At 41.9% G+C, this 14,886-nt stretch overlaps 1 protein-coding gene across 2 annotated transcripts in view; it reads left to right on the plus strand.

Annotated features, from left to right (window-relative positions):
- The first annotated feature begins 1,170 nt into the window (after positions 1 to 1,170).
- Positions 1,171 to 14,886, plus strand: part of LOC126428040 (uncharacterized) — an 82,738-nt gene continuing 69,022 nt past the window's right edge. The window contains exons 1-3 of one of the 2 annotated variants that reach the window (XM_050089919.1): positions 1,171 to 1,346; positions 6,149 to 6,371; positions 9,183 to 9,525. In XM_050089919.1, the coding sequence (XP_049945876.1) occupies positions 1,209 to 1,346; positions 6,149 to 6,371; positions 9,183 to 9,525 (704 nt within the window). In that variant the 5' untranslated portion in view covers positions 1,171 to 1,208. Of the gene's footprint in view, positions 1,347 to 1,566; positions 1,992 to 6,148; positions 6,372 to 9,182; positions 9,526 to 14,886 lie in introns of those variants that run through there. The other variant, XM_050089920.1, reaches the window with a different exon arrangement.

Genomic DNA, 14,886 nt, shown 5'->3' on the forward strand with positions numbered 1-14,886 from the left:
CTGAAAGGGATTAGACTATCATCAATACATGCATGAGTCACTGTCGAATATACCTTCTGACAATTAGAAATAAAGATGAGACCTTAACATTTTCCGGCTAATTGAATGTTCAAATAATTTACGGGTTTGCTGCCGTGTGACGCCGTCGACCACCGCCGATATTTCGGCACGAGCACACCCTGTCATTCTCAAGGCACAACTGCAAATGCCACGTAGTCGCTGCTGCAGTATCGTGGGCAACAATAATCACCAGGACTATAGCGTCATGTGTGTCACAGGTTTTTTTCATTAGCATGTTAGCTTACCTTGAAATGCTTCAGAACTTTTTTATCTGACATACCGGTAGTGTACATTATTTGATATTTATGCTCCGTCCTCCATATACAGCCCACCTTTGCTAGCCACAAATTATCTTGTTTCCTTTGTAGAACGTCACGATTCTGCCTCTACTGTTCCCCGATCTGGGTTGAAAAACTTTTCGAACTGAAAATCAGGCTTTCCTTCTCCATTGTCTGAACTTTAGAAAGACGTATCTCTTACTGGCCTAACGACACTATATATAATTCTTTATTTAACAACATTAAAAGTATACAACGCTATCGAGCTTACTAAAATATTTCTCGGGGATATGTTCGTTAGATGTAACAATATCAACACACTCGTTTTCCACAGTTCTGCCGCTCCTAGCGATGCGCAGTAGTTCCTCAAGAAGCGCTTCTCACTTGAAAAGTTTACAATTACAACTGACATTTCCATAGACGACGACGACGACGAAATCAACACACTATCGTAACTCTCGCGCGCAAAAATACTCAGCTATTTGGATTTGCGTTGCCAGCTTAACTGAATCGGAATGCTTTTCAGCCCCTACAGATATTTGGTTTTTACTTCGCAAACTGCTTGTACTGTATAATATGGGGCTGTCTTTGTATTTCTTTGCATACGCTTGTATAGCACGGAAAAGAGGAACGAGCGAAATGAATAATTACTGTACAGCGAGCGTCTACGCTCCCCGATTAGCTAAGATGATGTCATCATTGGTTGAGCACGTGGTTGAGCTAGATGTCATCATTCAGAATCGTTGTATCTGCGGGGTTCAGAAAGTGTTGGGTTACGGTTTGTCACATTCTTGTTCTTCTGTGGTTCGGTTAATCAGGCAACTGAGCAAGTAAAGTGTGGTAGAGACAGAAGACATCAGTGGGAGTGATATGACTCATATTATTATGCGCAAAGTTGTGCAACCGGGAATGGTGGGGACGCGAGAAGAATATAAGAGAGTGTGCCTGTCGGATATGTTGATTCCTGCGACGTGTAGCTGCGGTGAGGTGGGCGCGGCAGGATATAAGGTGAGAATGCCGTAATTGCACAATATTCTCTTTACGCGTGTAACACATTTTCATTCAGCAGTATTGCATATTTCTTTTATTTCTGACGCTGTGTTTTGTGTTGTACGAAACGCAGTTAAGTACTGTACTGGAGCGGGTGCAGTTGTGGAAGCGATAAGGTAGTTCTATGACAAATAATTACCTTCCCTTAGGAAACAGTATTTTTGTTTGAAGTGGAAATGACAATCTGAACGTCACTTTCATTCATGCAGAATGTGGCCGGAAGTGATTTGTTTACGGTTTCGTCCTTGTGTTTTGGATCACACGTACTTTTTTGTAGTGGCAGTAACCTGTGCCGGTATTTCATAACCACCGCTGCCAAAGACTGGCGTTTAGTAACACTGTGGTTCCTGTTACGTTAGAGTCACATATGTGCTTAATAAATAGCTTTTAAAAGGTACATTGAGCATATAATGAGGCCTGTTTGTCAGATCCCAGATAAAGTCCCTGTTTCGAAACGTGTGTCAAAGCTTCACAGTGAAATGCACAATAGATGACCATCCCAACTGCTATGAAAACAATGACTTCATAAACGTTGTATGATAAAGCTCAAATGAAGTTCATATTATTAGACGGTTTTTGAGGAGTGGATTATTGCACAATGGAGTTAGTTAACTATGGTGCAATATATATATACATATATATATAATTTTGGAAAATAATTTGAATCTATAACCTTTTTGGTATAATAAAAAGGCACAAACGATAGTGGTGTAGTGCAAAATAGGTGCTTTTTCATTAAAAACTGTTTTTACGTAAAGGAGTGGGGTTGAGGGGGATAGGAGCTGATTTGATTTGATTTAGTTTATTGAACCAGTTTCATCTACAGCTGCACAGTGTGCAAGAGATATTTAGATTTTTATGTTAAAATATTAACAATTTTACATATAATATACCTTTGTACATAATAACACACATTAATATATCAATTAATGATGAATACTTAAATAAATGTTGTTACCCTATATACAGAGAGATAAAATACAAATGTTCTTCTGAATGAGACTACGTTGGGTTAACAAGAAAAATTTATTATTGTAGGTATTCATTTACTGTGTAAAAGCAGTGATCAACCAAGTACGACTTCAATTTAGATTTGAAGTGACCAATGTTTTGTATGTGTTTAATGGTATCTGGTAAGGCATTGTATAGTTTGATACTAGGATGGATAAGACCATTTTCAAATAACTTCGTGTTGGTGCTTTGAACATGTACATCCAATTTTTGTCTTGTATCATAGCTGTGTATTGTGATTTAGAGTGATCAGTTGTCCTTTTGTATGTAAGTTTTGCTTTAAATACATTATATTTTCAAGTGTATATATATATATATATATATATATATATATATATATATATATATATATATATATATATATATATATATGCAAGGAAGTGGCAGGATCATCCTTTTTTTTTTTTTTTTTTTTTAAACAATGGTCTACGTGATTTGCAATTTTCTACCCCTTCCATTATTATTATTATTTTTTTTTTTTTTTTTTTTTTTTTTTTTTTTTTTTGGCATCTCCAGAATTTCCCCAGAACATAATCCCATACCAGAGGTGAGAGTGTACAACTGCATAATATGCACACTGAAGGGGGTTGCAGCTGGTACAATTTTTTAATGTATGTAACACAAAACAAGAAGTAATTAATTTTTTGTTCATTTGCTCAATATGTGTTTTCCATTTCAAGTTGTGTTGTAGATGAAGTCCAAGAAAGTTGCTACAGGCTGTTTTGGTAATTGTCTGTCCGTATAGCTCTACATTGGGTGACATCAGATTTTTTGTTTGTGCTGTGTGTATATCTAGAGCTACAGTTTTTCCAGTGTTTATTATTAAGTCATTGTCATCAGAGTAACATGTAAGCCTGTCAGTGGCTTCTTTTATATTTTTTACAGGAGTTTCTTCTGAGTTTTCTGTAATTAGAACACTTGTATCATCAGCAAATTGAAATATTTTACTGCTGTCATTGCTTATGTTTAGGTAATTTACATAGAGTAAGAACAGAACAGGACCCATTACTGATCCATGTGACACTCCATATTTAACAAGCAGTAGCTTGGAATTACATTTCCTAATGAAATTGTCCCTTTCTTGATCTATTTCCACATATTGTTCCCTGTTCTTAAGATAAGAGCTGAGCCACTTGTTAGCTATTCCCCTAATGCCAAGATTTTCTAGTTTGTGTAGCAATTTGTCATGATTTATAGTGTCAAATGCCTTTGACAAATCTAAAAATATACCCATGGTAAGTTTTTTGTTGTCTAATTTTGGGTGAATGTGTGTTTATAGTTGTTACACAATTCCATTTGCACTTCCCCCAACCATTTTATTACATTATGTCACCTGGGAATACATTTAACTTGAAAGATACAGTGGGTGACCACAAACATCAGTTTGATGTTACGCACAATGATGACAAAACTGTGTTGTGAAAAATGGTAAACAGACTGAAATGTTTTGTTTGTTTTCTAGGAAATTTTCAGTGGAGTGATAAACATGATGCATAATTTTATCACTGAAGTGCACTCTCGTAATGGATCGTATCAGTGCCTTACGTGTAACATTTTGGGGGTCGACCGAAGTGTCCGATCCCACCCGTTCTCTTTGACCGTGACGTAAGGCTGTTGTGGTGTGTGGCATCATGACGGCGTAGGATTTAGTTTGTGAGAGTGGCGTGTTTGCAGGTGTCGTTTTGATGCGATCGGTGGTGCTCTCTGGTGGTGTTAGGTGATGTTTTTAGTTTAGCTTGCAAGTGTGGCGTCGTGTGTGAATTTTGGTAAATTGCTTTTTTTATGTCTTTGGTAGGTATGGATATGACTGACAGGGTGAACAGTTTTCGGTTGTCGGCTATGATGGGGGACAGTGCGTTGTCTCTAATAAAATTGCTTCAACTATTCGAATTTTTGGATGAAGTCATGAAGTGTTCAGTATGTCGTGCTTACTGAAAGTTCTGGTGTCTGGGACTAGGGGCAGCTGTATGTTGAGATGTCGTAAGGATAACAGGTCAAGGGAAGTGTTCGATCCCAATGTGTGGCTATGAATGTTGGTATTTGTATCGGGAGATGTTTTTGAGCTGTATAGGTCAAGGGAAGTGTTAGGTCCTAATTTATGGGATCGGGAGCTGCTGTTGACCTGTATAGGTCGAGGGAAGTGTTCGATCCCAATCTGTTGGATCGGGAGATGCTGTTGAGCTATATAGGTCAAGGGAAGTGTCGGATTCCAGATGATATTGTGTTTAGTGGTATTTGGGGAGTTTTGTGATGTCGTTTTTTTTCGTTGTTTTGCGTGGTTTTGTATGGGGGTGGGTGTCTACATTTGTTTATATTTATATCTAAAAACAAAGATGATGTAACTTACCAAGCGAAAGCGTTGGCATGTTGATAGACACACAAACACACACAAAATTCAAGCTTTCGCAACAAACGGTTGCTTCATCAGGAAAGAGGGAAGGAGAGGGAAAGACGAAAGGTTGTTAGTTTTAAGGGAGAGGGTAAGGAGTCATTCGAGTCCCGGGCCATACCAATGCTTTCGTTTGGTAAGTTACAGCATGCTTGTTTTTAGGTATAATTTTCCCACGTGGAATGTTTCCCTTTATTATAGTCATATCATTTGTTTATATTTAGTTTGTCCCCACCCAAAAGCCTCCTATTTCCCGCACTTGTTCCATTAGTGTCATTAGGCTTTTTGTGGAAAGTTTGTGTGTTTGTTGTTTTTTTGTCCTCGTAATGTGTACGTAACGACTTCATATGCGCCATATTGGAATCGTGGTTTATGGTTGTTTCCGCCATATTTGTGACGTCAAGGGACAAAGCAGATGGGCGGGATCGGACGCTTCCGTATTTCGCATTTTGGTGGAAGTTCAAGAGAAATATTGATGTATCTTTTTTGTGATAATCATTTCCTCAGGCAGAATATCCAAAACAACCAGCAAAATATTTCTGAAAAACAGTGACATTCAGTAACCTCAACATTTTTCAGAACAGAGTAGTTAAGCTTTAGATGAACGGAAGGCAATAACAGGTGGAAACTGTGAATGCCCAAAATTGCTACAGCTTTTGATTCTTTCAAAGGTATGTAGTTAATGGCACATGTACACTGAGTTTTCACAAACATGCTTTTGATGTTTCTTTGTGCTTGGTCCTCTGCATTGGCAGAGAGAGGGGGGGGGTGGGGATTTTGTGGGGTCTTGGTGTGTTAGTTAAGTGTCTTCATTTTCCCTTTGTTGGAGAATTATTGAGCTCTGAAAGCTGTCAGGAAATTTTAAAGAAGTTCTATTGTCAGCTTGCCTCATGCACAAGGATTTTATGAAGCAAGTTGTAGTACTGGGAAGTCTGGATGTGCTTTTCCCTCCCCTGCTGTACATTGAAGGTGATGGCCTTGACACTGTGAACAAGAAGTAGGCTGACACCTGAAGATGTGGCTTTAACGCCACGAAACCAGTAGTGATAGTAATAAAGGGCCAAAATACAGCTGAAGTGGTTATTATACGCAAGATGTTAAGAATGGATTTAACCTTAGAAATTATGGTGGAATGGAGCTGATCCTAGATGAACATTTGTATTTAACATTTTTCATGCTGTGTGAATATTGTTGTGGAGGCAAGAATTGTAAAACTGTGAGGACTGCTGTGTATGTGTAGAAGTGTATGACAGGCAGCTTTCTCCAGAGTGTGTGTGTGTGTGTGTGTGTGTGTGTGTGTGTGTGTGTGTGTGTGTGTTGCGTGCATCCACATTAATTTTTGTTTCTTTGCATCTTGCAGTGCCTGCAAGTACCTCTGACCGGATTCCATATGACAACTCCTTCCCCAGAACCTTCCAGCTCTGGGAGGTCTGAAGGCGGACGAGACAGTGAAATGGAAATGGCGTCGCATCCAGAGCACTGTGGTGAATGCTGCGTGGTTGGTGAAGACAACGAAGTGTGTCGGAGCAGTGCGGCACCTGAGGTTCCTCCACCCACTGTGACTACTGCTTCACAAAATGACGGTAACACGCATTCTCACTCAGATATGCCTGCCTCGAATTTGGACTCGAAGCAATCGTAAATGGCAGTTTCGGATTTGATCTGATATTTATTTGGTCCTGTCGATTACATGTCGTACAAGTGTGTATTAGTAATAATCGAGAGAAGTAATACACTACTGTGTGACCATTTTATATGTCCCACATATACTAAATTACTTATTCTCAAAGAACAATTGAGTGGTTATTATATTAAAATATGCAGCTTAGTGGCATAAGTATAAGGAGTCGACTGAAGCGTCTGATCCCACCCATCGACTTTGACCCGTCACATAAGGCTGTTGTGGTGTGTGACGTCATGGCGGTGCGGAATTTAGTTTGTCAGAGTGGCGTGTTTGTTGGTGTTTTTTTGATGTGATTGGTGGTTCTCTCTGGTGGTGTGTTTATGGGTAGAGTGTTACGTGAAGTATGGCGTTCATTTGTGTGGTAGCATTGCACGTGTTTGGTGTCGGAAGTGACTGTGCTTTCAGTGGAATATTTTTCAGTGGGTTAATGATTTTGGTTTTGTTATGTCGACGTTATTGTAGTTTTTTTCTGTTCGTTGTGTGTGAATTTTCGTAAATTGCCTTTTTTAAGTCTTTGGGAGGTATGGATATGACTGACAAGGTCAACAGTTTTCGGTTGTCGGCGATGATGGGGCACTGTGCGTTGTCTCTAATAAAATTTCTTTAACCATTTGGATTTTTGGATGAAGTCGTGAATTGTTCAGTGTGTTGTAAAGAAATGAAGCTTACTAAAGTTCTGGTATCTCGGACCAGGGACGGCTATATGTGGAGATGTAAGGATAACAGGTCAAGGGAAGTGTTAGATTCCAATGTGTATCGGGAACCCCCCCCCCCCCCCCCAATCAGTCTACTGACTGGTTTGATGCAGCCCGTCCCGAATTCTTTTCCTGTTCTAACCTCTTGCAACCTACATCCTCAATTATTTGCTTGACGTATTCCAATCTCTGGCTTCCTCTACAGTTTTTGCCCTCTACAGCTCCCTCTAGTACCATGGAAGTCATTCCTTCATGTCTTAGCAGATGTCCTATCATCCTGTCCCTTCTCCTTATCAGTGTTTTCCACATATTCCTTTCCTCTCCGATTCTGCGTAGAACCTCCTCATTCCTTACCTTATCAGTTCACCTAATATTCAACATTCGTCTATAGCACCACATCTCAAATCCTTCGATTCTCTTCTGTTCCGGTTTTCCCACAGTCCATGTTTCACTACCATACAATGCTGTACTCCAGACGTACATCCTCAGAAATTTCTTCCTCAAATTAAGGCCGGTATTTGATATTAGTAGACTTCTCTTGGCCAGAAATATAGTTTCTACATTATTGATTGACTTGCTTATTTGCGTAGCATAATACATTTGTTTGGCCTTCCTGATTGCACTTGTTAGTATTTTACAATATTTCTTGTAATGTAATTTCATTGCTGGGTTTCTATGAGGGTCATTCAATAAGCAATCCAACATCTTTTTTTCTCAGCATATTTCAGTTTAAAAAAAATGTGGAATTTGTTGTCGAACATGGTGGAATATTCCTGATTCAGTGCCTATAGTTTCATGAAGTTCCGATAGGTGGCGGCGCTATATGTAGCCTTCAAAATGGCGACTGTAATAGAGGTGCACCAAGTAGAGTGCTACCACTGAATTACTTTTGGTGGAAAACCAGAGCATCACAGATATTCGTAGGCAATCGTAGAACGTCTGTGGAGACCTGGCAGCGAACAAAAGCACGGTGAGTCATTAGGCGAGGCAGGTCACGCAGACCTATTCGATCTACGATGTGCCGGCCGGCCTCACGCAGATGTGACTACTCGGAACGTGCAGACACTCTCGTTTGAGGTGATTGGCAGATATCAAACAAGCACCTCGCCGCTCGACTGGACATCTCTGTCGGTAGTACTGCACAGTCGTCCACCAGTTGGGGTTCTCAGAGGCGTGTGCACACGGGGTTCTTCACTGTTAAACAGAAGACAATAAAGAGCAACTACAGACCGTCTGTGCGGGGTCGCTCGTGCATTACGAGGCCGATCTCGACAATTTCGTGTCGAACACTGTCACAGGGGATGAAATGTGGATTCCGCATTTTGAACTGGCAACAAAAGGGCACCACCTGTCTTCTGACGGAAAAATTTCAAAGCTGCACCCTCAGGCGGTAAAGTCACGGTGACAGTCTACTGGGACTCGGAAGAGGTTATTGTGTTTAACATCCTCTCTTATAGGGCAACAGTCAACTTTGAAACAATTTGTGCTACCCTCAGGAAATTGAGAAAATGACTTCAGCACGTTCGTCGCCACAAAAATGCAGGCAAACACCTCCTCCTGCGTGACAGTGCACGGCTTCACACGAGGCTGTCCACCCGAGGGGTGCCGACAAAATTTCATCGAACTGTTCTCCTCGTCCACCCCTTCCGACTCTGTTTGGCCCGACGAAGGATCCACTCAGTGGGAAGCAGTATGTGGATGCCGGGGAGGTTATCGATGCATCGAGGCATCGGCTCTGTCGTCGACCGGTAGAGTGGTACCGTGTGGGCGTACAGATGCTACAAGTAAGGTGGTGTAAGGAAGATTATGTAGGAAATGAGGGATTTGTAGGGAACACGGTGGGGAATGGTACGGTATATTGGAGTTCTTAATAAAAGAAACCTTCTTTCGGAAGAAAATTGTTGCATTACTTATCAAATGCTTATTGTTGTGATCCTGTGTTTTGTACACAGATCCCTCTTTTGGACTCGAGATGTACAATACCTGTTGTTAACCAAACTTCTCTTCCGTTACAGATTGGTTTGGTGCCAATTTGTGTTTCTGGGATGAAGATGAATACACGAGGCACGACACGGACTCCTGGCGTGGGAGCATCGACAACTTGTCCGACGGGATTTTGACAGATATCTTCCCGGACATGGCATTCGGTGAGGGGCAACCGGAAATTGCTGACAGCACACTGCACGACACTTACTCCGGGCGTGTGAAAATCGACGACTTGCCCGACGAGGTTTTAATAAAGATCTTCTCGTACGTGTCGTTCAGTGTGCTGGTAGATGTGGTACCGAAAGTGTGCCTGCGTTGGAGAAGGCTGTCACAAGATTTGGAGTTGTGGGCTGACAAGGAATACCAAATCAGGTGAGAGACCTACTGAGGTATAAAATGAGCATTTTGTTGTTCTGCATCAGAGCAATATTGTAGCTCGATTTCTGATACTGAAACATTCGTGTGGGGAAACTTTGGATTTGCTAGTACTGTCAGCTGAACTTGGGTTATTAACAAGTTGTTCGTCCGCACGAATAGTCACCGACAAATGATAACTGTGAAACAGCTGGACCGCCCATTTGTGGAGTGCAGTTCCGAACGTGACATTTTTTCATTTCGGTGTCTGCTCCGCAGCCCGTACCGTCTAGATCCTTCTTACCGACCTGAGCTTTCCTGAACTGTTCAGGTAGAAACTCTCCCTGCAATATAGCATGTATTCTCGAACCCTCCTGGCCTCAAACTTTGTTAATCATTGTCCTTGACTGACCTGTTGCCTTCCCTGTTCCTACTCCAGTCTTCTATTCCACTAGTGCGCGCACACACACACAGTCTTTTTACATTTTTCCGCGTCTGTCCCTCCCTCCCTGCGTCCAGCTGCTACTTGTCTAACTTTCCAATCGTACCTAGCTGCCCTACCTTCTCTCCACCGCTTCCCTGTACGCTTCCACAAGCAGTATGTACTGTCCCACATTCCTACCCCTACCGTGCAGCAGCATCCCCTCCCTGCCCCAGCCTCCTGCTGACCACCACCACCCAACCACCCATCAGGTGTTGTTGCTGGTAATCTGGCCTCGGCAGCTGGAGACAGTAGTTTTTTTTGTGTGTGTGTGTGTGTGTGTGTGTGTGTGTGTGTGTGTGTGTGTGTGTGTGTCTATACAGGCTGAAGCAATGAATGAAAATTTGTACCAAGGCCGGGATTCAAACCAAGCAGGCTGACATGTGATTGGGGACGGAGGTGTCCTGGGGTAGTCTGAGCTGTTGGAGGGGCCTCAGTGGTCGACACATCTGTCCAGTGAGCACGAGACCCGGGTTCGAATCCCCGCCGTGGTACAAATTCTTATTTGTTGTTTCAGCCTGCATATAAAGTGTAATTAAAAAAAAAATTACAAACTGACATTGCACATTGGGCATACAATAAGGATTAGTAGTCGCACAGGAACTGGGGGTCGGAAACACCGCGATAGAGTGCTGCGGTCACGAGCAGGCTTTACATTTAATTGTGCTCTACGTTCTCCTGGACTAACTTGACGGTCGCACGTATCTCGTATTCCTGTGAGAGGTTCAGCCGGACGTGTCGATCGACGTTCCCGTGCCTACTCGTTGCTGCATTAGATTTACATATGACGGAGCTCCAGTGCATTTCGGCAGACGAGTGAGGGCACATTTGCAGGCACCGTTTCCCGGCTGCCAGATTTGTCACCGTGGGCGGTTCGCGTGGCAGACACGATCACCCAGTCTTTCCCCGACTGATCCTTTCCCTGTGGGAGTATCTAAAGGGCCTCGTATGTGAAACACCTGTTACGTCACCAGAGGACCCATTGGCAGGGTTGTTGAGGCGGCAAGGCGTCTTTTAGGTACATCAGTTATCTTTGTGAGGATGTGCCGTTCAATGCAGCGTCAATGTCGGATGTGTCTCGACACGTCCGTACAAAATGTGGAGCATCTGCTGTAGTGGGATCCATTTGTAGCACGTGACGAAATAACTGCGACACTGCTAAGTAGCTCCGGATGGTCTTTGTGAACCTCAGTTCCTATGTGATTTCTGATCTTTGTCATACGCCCATTGTGCTGTGTCAGTTTGTAAAAGTTTTTTTGAGTCACCCCTTATACATCGTAGGTGTCAGAGACTCGGACTCTCGTCTCCGGAGCCTACATGATTCGAGTTCGTATTCCATCTCTAATGACACCTGTGCTGACTAGACTTTAAACTCGATCTTCCTTCCTTTGAGGTTTAATGCAGAAAGAGACAAAGATAATACTCTGCTGTGTTGTCAATTTACACGTATTGAACAGTGTGTTTTTCCTGATCGTTGTTTCGAGATTTCATATAATGTAACTGAAATGGGAAATAAATGTGCCTCTTTTTTTACCAAGTTACACACTCATTTTCCCATAATGGTCTACAGAGCTCCTAAAATCACGGTTCGGCAGTATACGATGTTCCCATCAGAGGTGTAAACCACTTTCCTTGGTACGCAATCTCGAAATTACCTCCTCCCAGGTAAGAGTAGAAGAAGTTGATACTGTACCGGCTCCAGTTCACTCACCTGTAGAGGACTGCTGACAAGGTTCGCAATTACGAGACAACCTGTTATTGAAACTGTAAGTAAAAGCAACGACTGATCAATATCTGCTTTCGTGATAATTGCGTGCTCAGTATTTATCGCTTGCGAGTGATTTTGAAAATTACCAGCTACTGCCCAGTATCATTACCATCTATCTGTTGCACAATCTGAGAACTTATTCTGAGCTCAAACATAATTAGGTATCTCGAATAGAACGACCACTTTCTACATCTGCGTCTACATCTATACTCTGCAAACCACTGTGAAGTGTGTGACAGAGGGTACATGCCATTGTACCAGTTACTCGGGTTTCTTCCTGTTCATTGGTATGGAGGAAGTGAAGAGTAATTGATCAAATGCCTGTGTGTGTATGCTGTAATTATTTGAATTTCATCCTCACACTCCCTACACGAGTAATACTTACGGGGTTGTCGGATATTACTAGAATTATCATTTAAAGCCAGTTCTCGAAACATCGTTAATAGACTTTCCCGGGAAAGTTTGTCCATTTTCGAGAGTCTTCCAGTTCAGTTCCTTCAGTATATCTGTGACACTCCCACACAAATTAGACAAACTTGAGACCATTCGTGCTACCCTTCTCCGTATACCTTCAATATCCCCCGTCAGGCCTACGTGGCACGTGTCCCACGCACTTGAGCAGTATTGTAGAACTGGATGCACAAATGTTCAGTAAACAATCTCCTCTGTAGACTGACTGCACTTCCCCAGTATGCTACCAATAAACCAAATTGTAATCCCTGCTTTACCCATGACTCAGCCTGTGTCATTCTTTCCATTTCGTATCCCTACAAACTGCTATATGCAGGTATTTGTATGAGTTTGTCAGTTCCAACAGTGACTCACTGATATTATAGTCATAGAATACTACATTTTTTTCATTTTATGAACTGCACTGTTTTACATTTCTGAACATTTAAAGCAAGCTATCAAACTTTGCACCTCTTTGAAATGTTATTGAGAAGTGATTTAATATTTATGCAGATTCTTTCGGATAGCACTTCGTCGTAGGTAACTGCGTCGTCTGTAAAAAGTCCGTTGTTAATATTAATATTAATATTGCCTGCAAGGTCATTAATGTACGGCATGAACAGTAAGGATGCCGATGCACTTCCCTGGGGCTCATCTGAAGGTAATTCTGCATCGGATGTGTGTGTTGTTCTTAACACAAGTTAGTTTAACTAGTGTGTAAGTCTAGGGACCGATGATCTCAGCAGTATAGTTCCTTACAAATTCACACACATTTGTACATTTTTGAATTCTCCATCTGACGATGACCCCGAGATAACATACTGCGTCCTGCCTACCAAAAACTACTCAATCCAGTCAAAAATTTTACTCAGTACTCTGTACGGTCGTACTTTTGACAGTAAGCGTAGGGGTGGTACTGAGTGAAGTACGTTACAGAAATTGAGAAATACTGAGTCTACCTGGCTGCCTTCTACTGGGGCCTTCAGTATTTCATGTGAGGAAAGTGCAATTTGTATTTCACACGATCGATGCTTTTGGAATATGTACCGGTTTTCGTCGAGAAGGTGCCCTTCTTGTGGACGGGTGAGACTCGTTCTGGGCTTAGTTTTCTGTTTGAGGAATCTGTAGTGGATTATAGTTAGCCCCTCTTCTAACTTGGCTGCAAATTGAGTATAGAATCAAATGGGGATTCCATTTGGCCCTGGAGCTTTGTTGAGTTTTAACAACTTCAGCTGTTTCTCGACACCACTGGCACAGATACTTACTTCGTTCATATTTTTAGTGGCACGAGGATTAAATTACGGCAGTTGTCTTGGACTTTCGTTTGAAAGTAACATTTAAAAATGGAGTTAAGCAGTTCAGGTTTTGCTTTGATATCCTCGATTTCAGTTCGTCTCTCATTCACTTGTGACTGGGTGCAAACTTTGGTGCCACCACCAGCCTTCACATATGACCAAAATTTCTTCAGGTTCTGTGAAATATCATTTGACAGTATTCTACTACAGTTGTCACTGAAGGCCTCACACATTCTCATCTTCTGTGTATTCCAGAAGGCACGGGTTCTAATATCGTCGGTCGTGTGAAACCTGCCTCAAATGTTTTTCAAGTGATGTCTTGAAACCCAAAGATTTTATTACTGAGAGGAGACAGTGTCTTATCTCAGATATAGAGTCATCAACAGAAGTAGAAGTAACTTCAGTTGTGCCCAAGGAAAGTACATTGGTACCCCTGCTGTTCATGTTGTTATGTTAATCAGTTAGCAGACAAAATTAATAGTAACTTCAGGATTTTCTCAAATGATACGGTTATCTATAGCAAAGTACCGTCTGGAAAAAGATCACAGTATTCAGCCAGAGCTCATTAAGTGCTTTAAATGTACATAATTGTAAAATTACTCATATAACAGGACACACAAATGTGGTATCTTATTAAATTATATTATGTTAGATGAATTGTTTACCCTATAAATCCGTATTGGAGAGGTATTCCTGGATCTAAAACATGTCAGATGTATTTTTGTACATGATGTGATATTAATTTAAAAAAATGCAGTAACAGTAATTAAAGTAGAAACACATACAGTGTAAGACAAAAAAAAGATGCACTGCGGAGGAATTATCCGAATAGAATGTAAATCAGTAGATGTGAAATACGTGTACAAGTAAGCAAATGATTATAAATTCAAAATAATTGAGTGATTTCTTCAAGAGAAAGAGCTTCACAGATTGAGCAAATCAATAACACATTGGTCCACCTTTGGTCCGTACTCTAGCATTTATTCAGCTTGACATCGATTGAGAGTTGCCAGTTGTCTCCCTGAGGGCTATTGTGCTAAATTCTGTGCAAATCCTGAGCTGGTCGAAGGGCCCTGCTCCAAACTTTCTCGGTCGGGAAGACGTATTGCAATCTTGCCGGTCGAGGTAGGGTCGGGCTAGTACGAAGACGAGCAGTATAGAAACTCTCGCCAATTGCGGGTGGTCGTTATCGTGCTGTAATGTAAGGCGAGGGTGGCTTGCCGTGAAGGGCACAAAACGGGGTGTGGAAGATCAGTGACATACCACTGTGCCTGAGGGTGCTGCAGGTGACAACCAAATGGGCGCTGCTACGGAATGAAACGGCACGCCAGACGATCACACCCGGTTGTCGGGCGACAGTCGGGTCAGTATCGCACCACTGTCCG

This window comes from Schistocerca serialis, chromosome 12, assembly GCF_023864345.2.
Source record: "Schistocerca serialis cubense isolate TAMUIC-IGC-003099 chromosome 12, iqSchSeri2.2, whole genome shotgun sequence".
NCBI classification, from domain to species: domain Eukaryota; kingdom Metazoa; phylum Arthropoda; class Insecta; order Orthoptera; family Acrididae; genus Schistocerca; species Schistocerca serialis.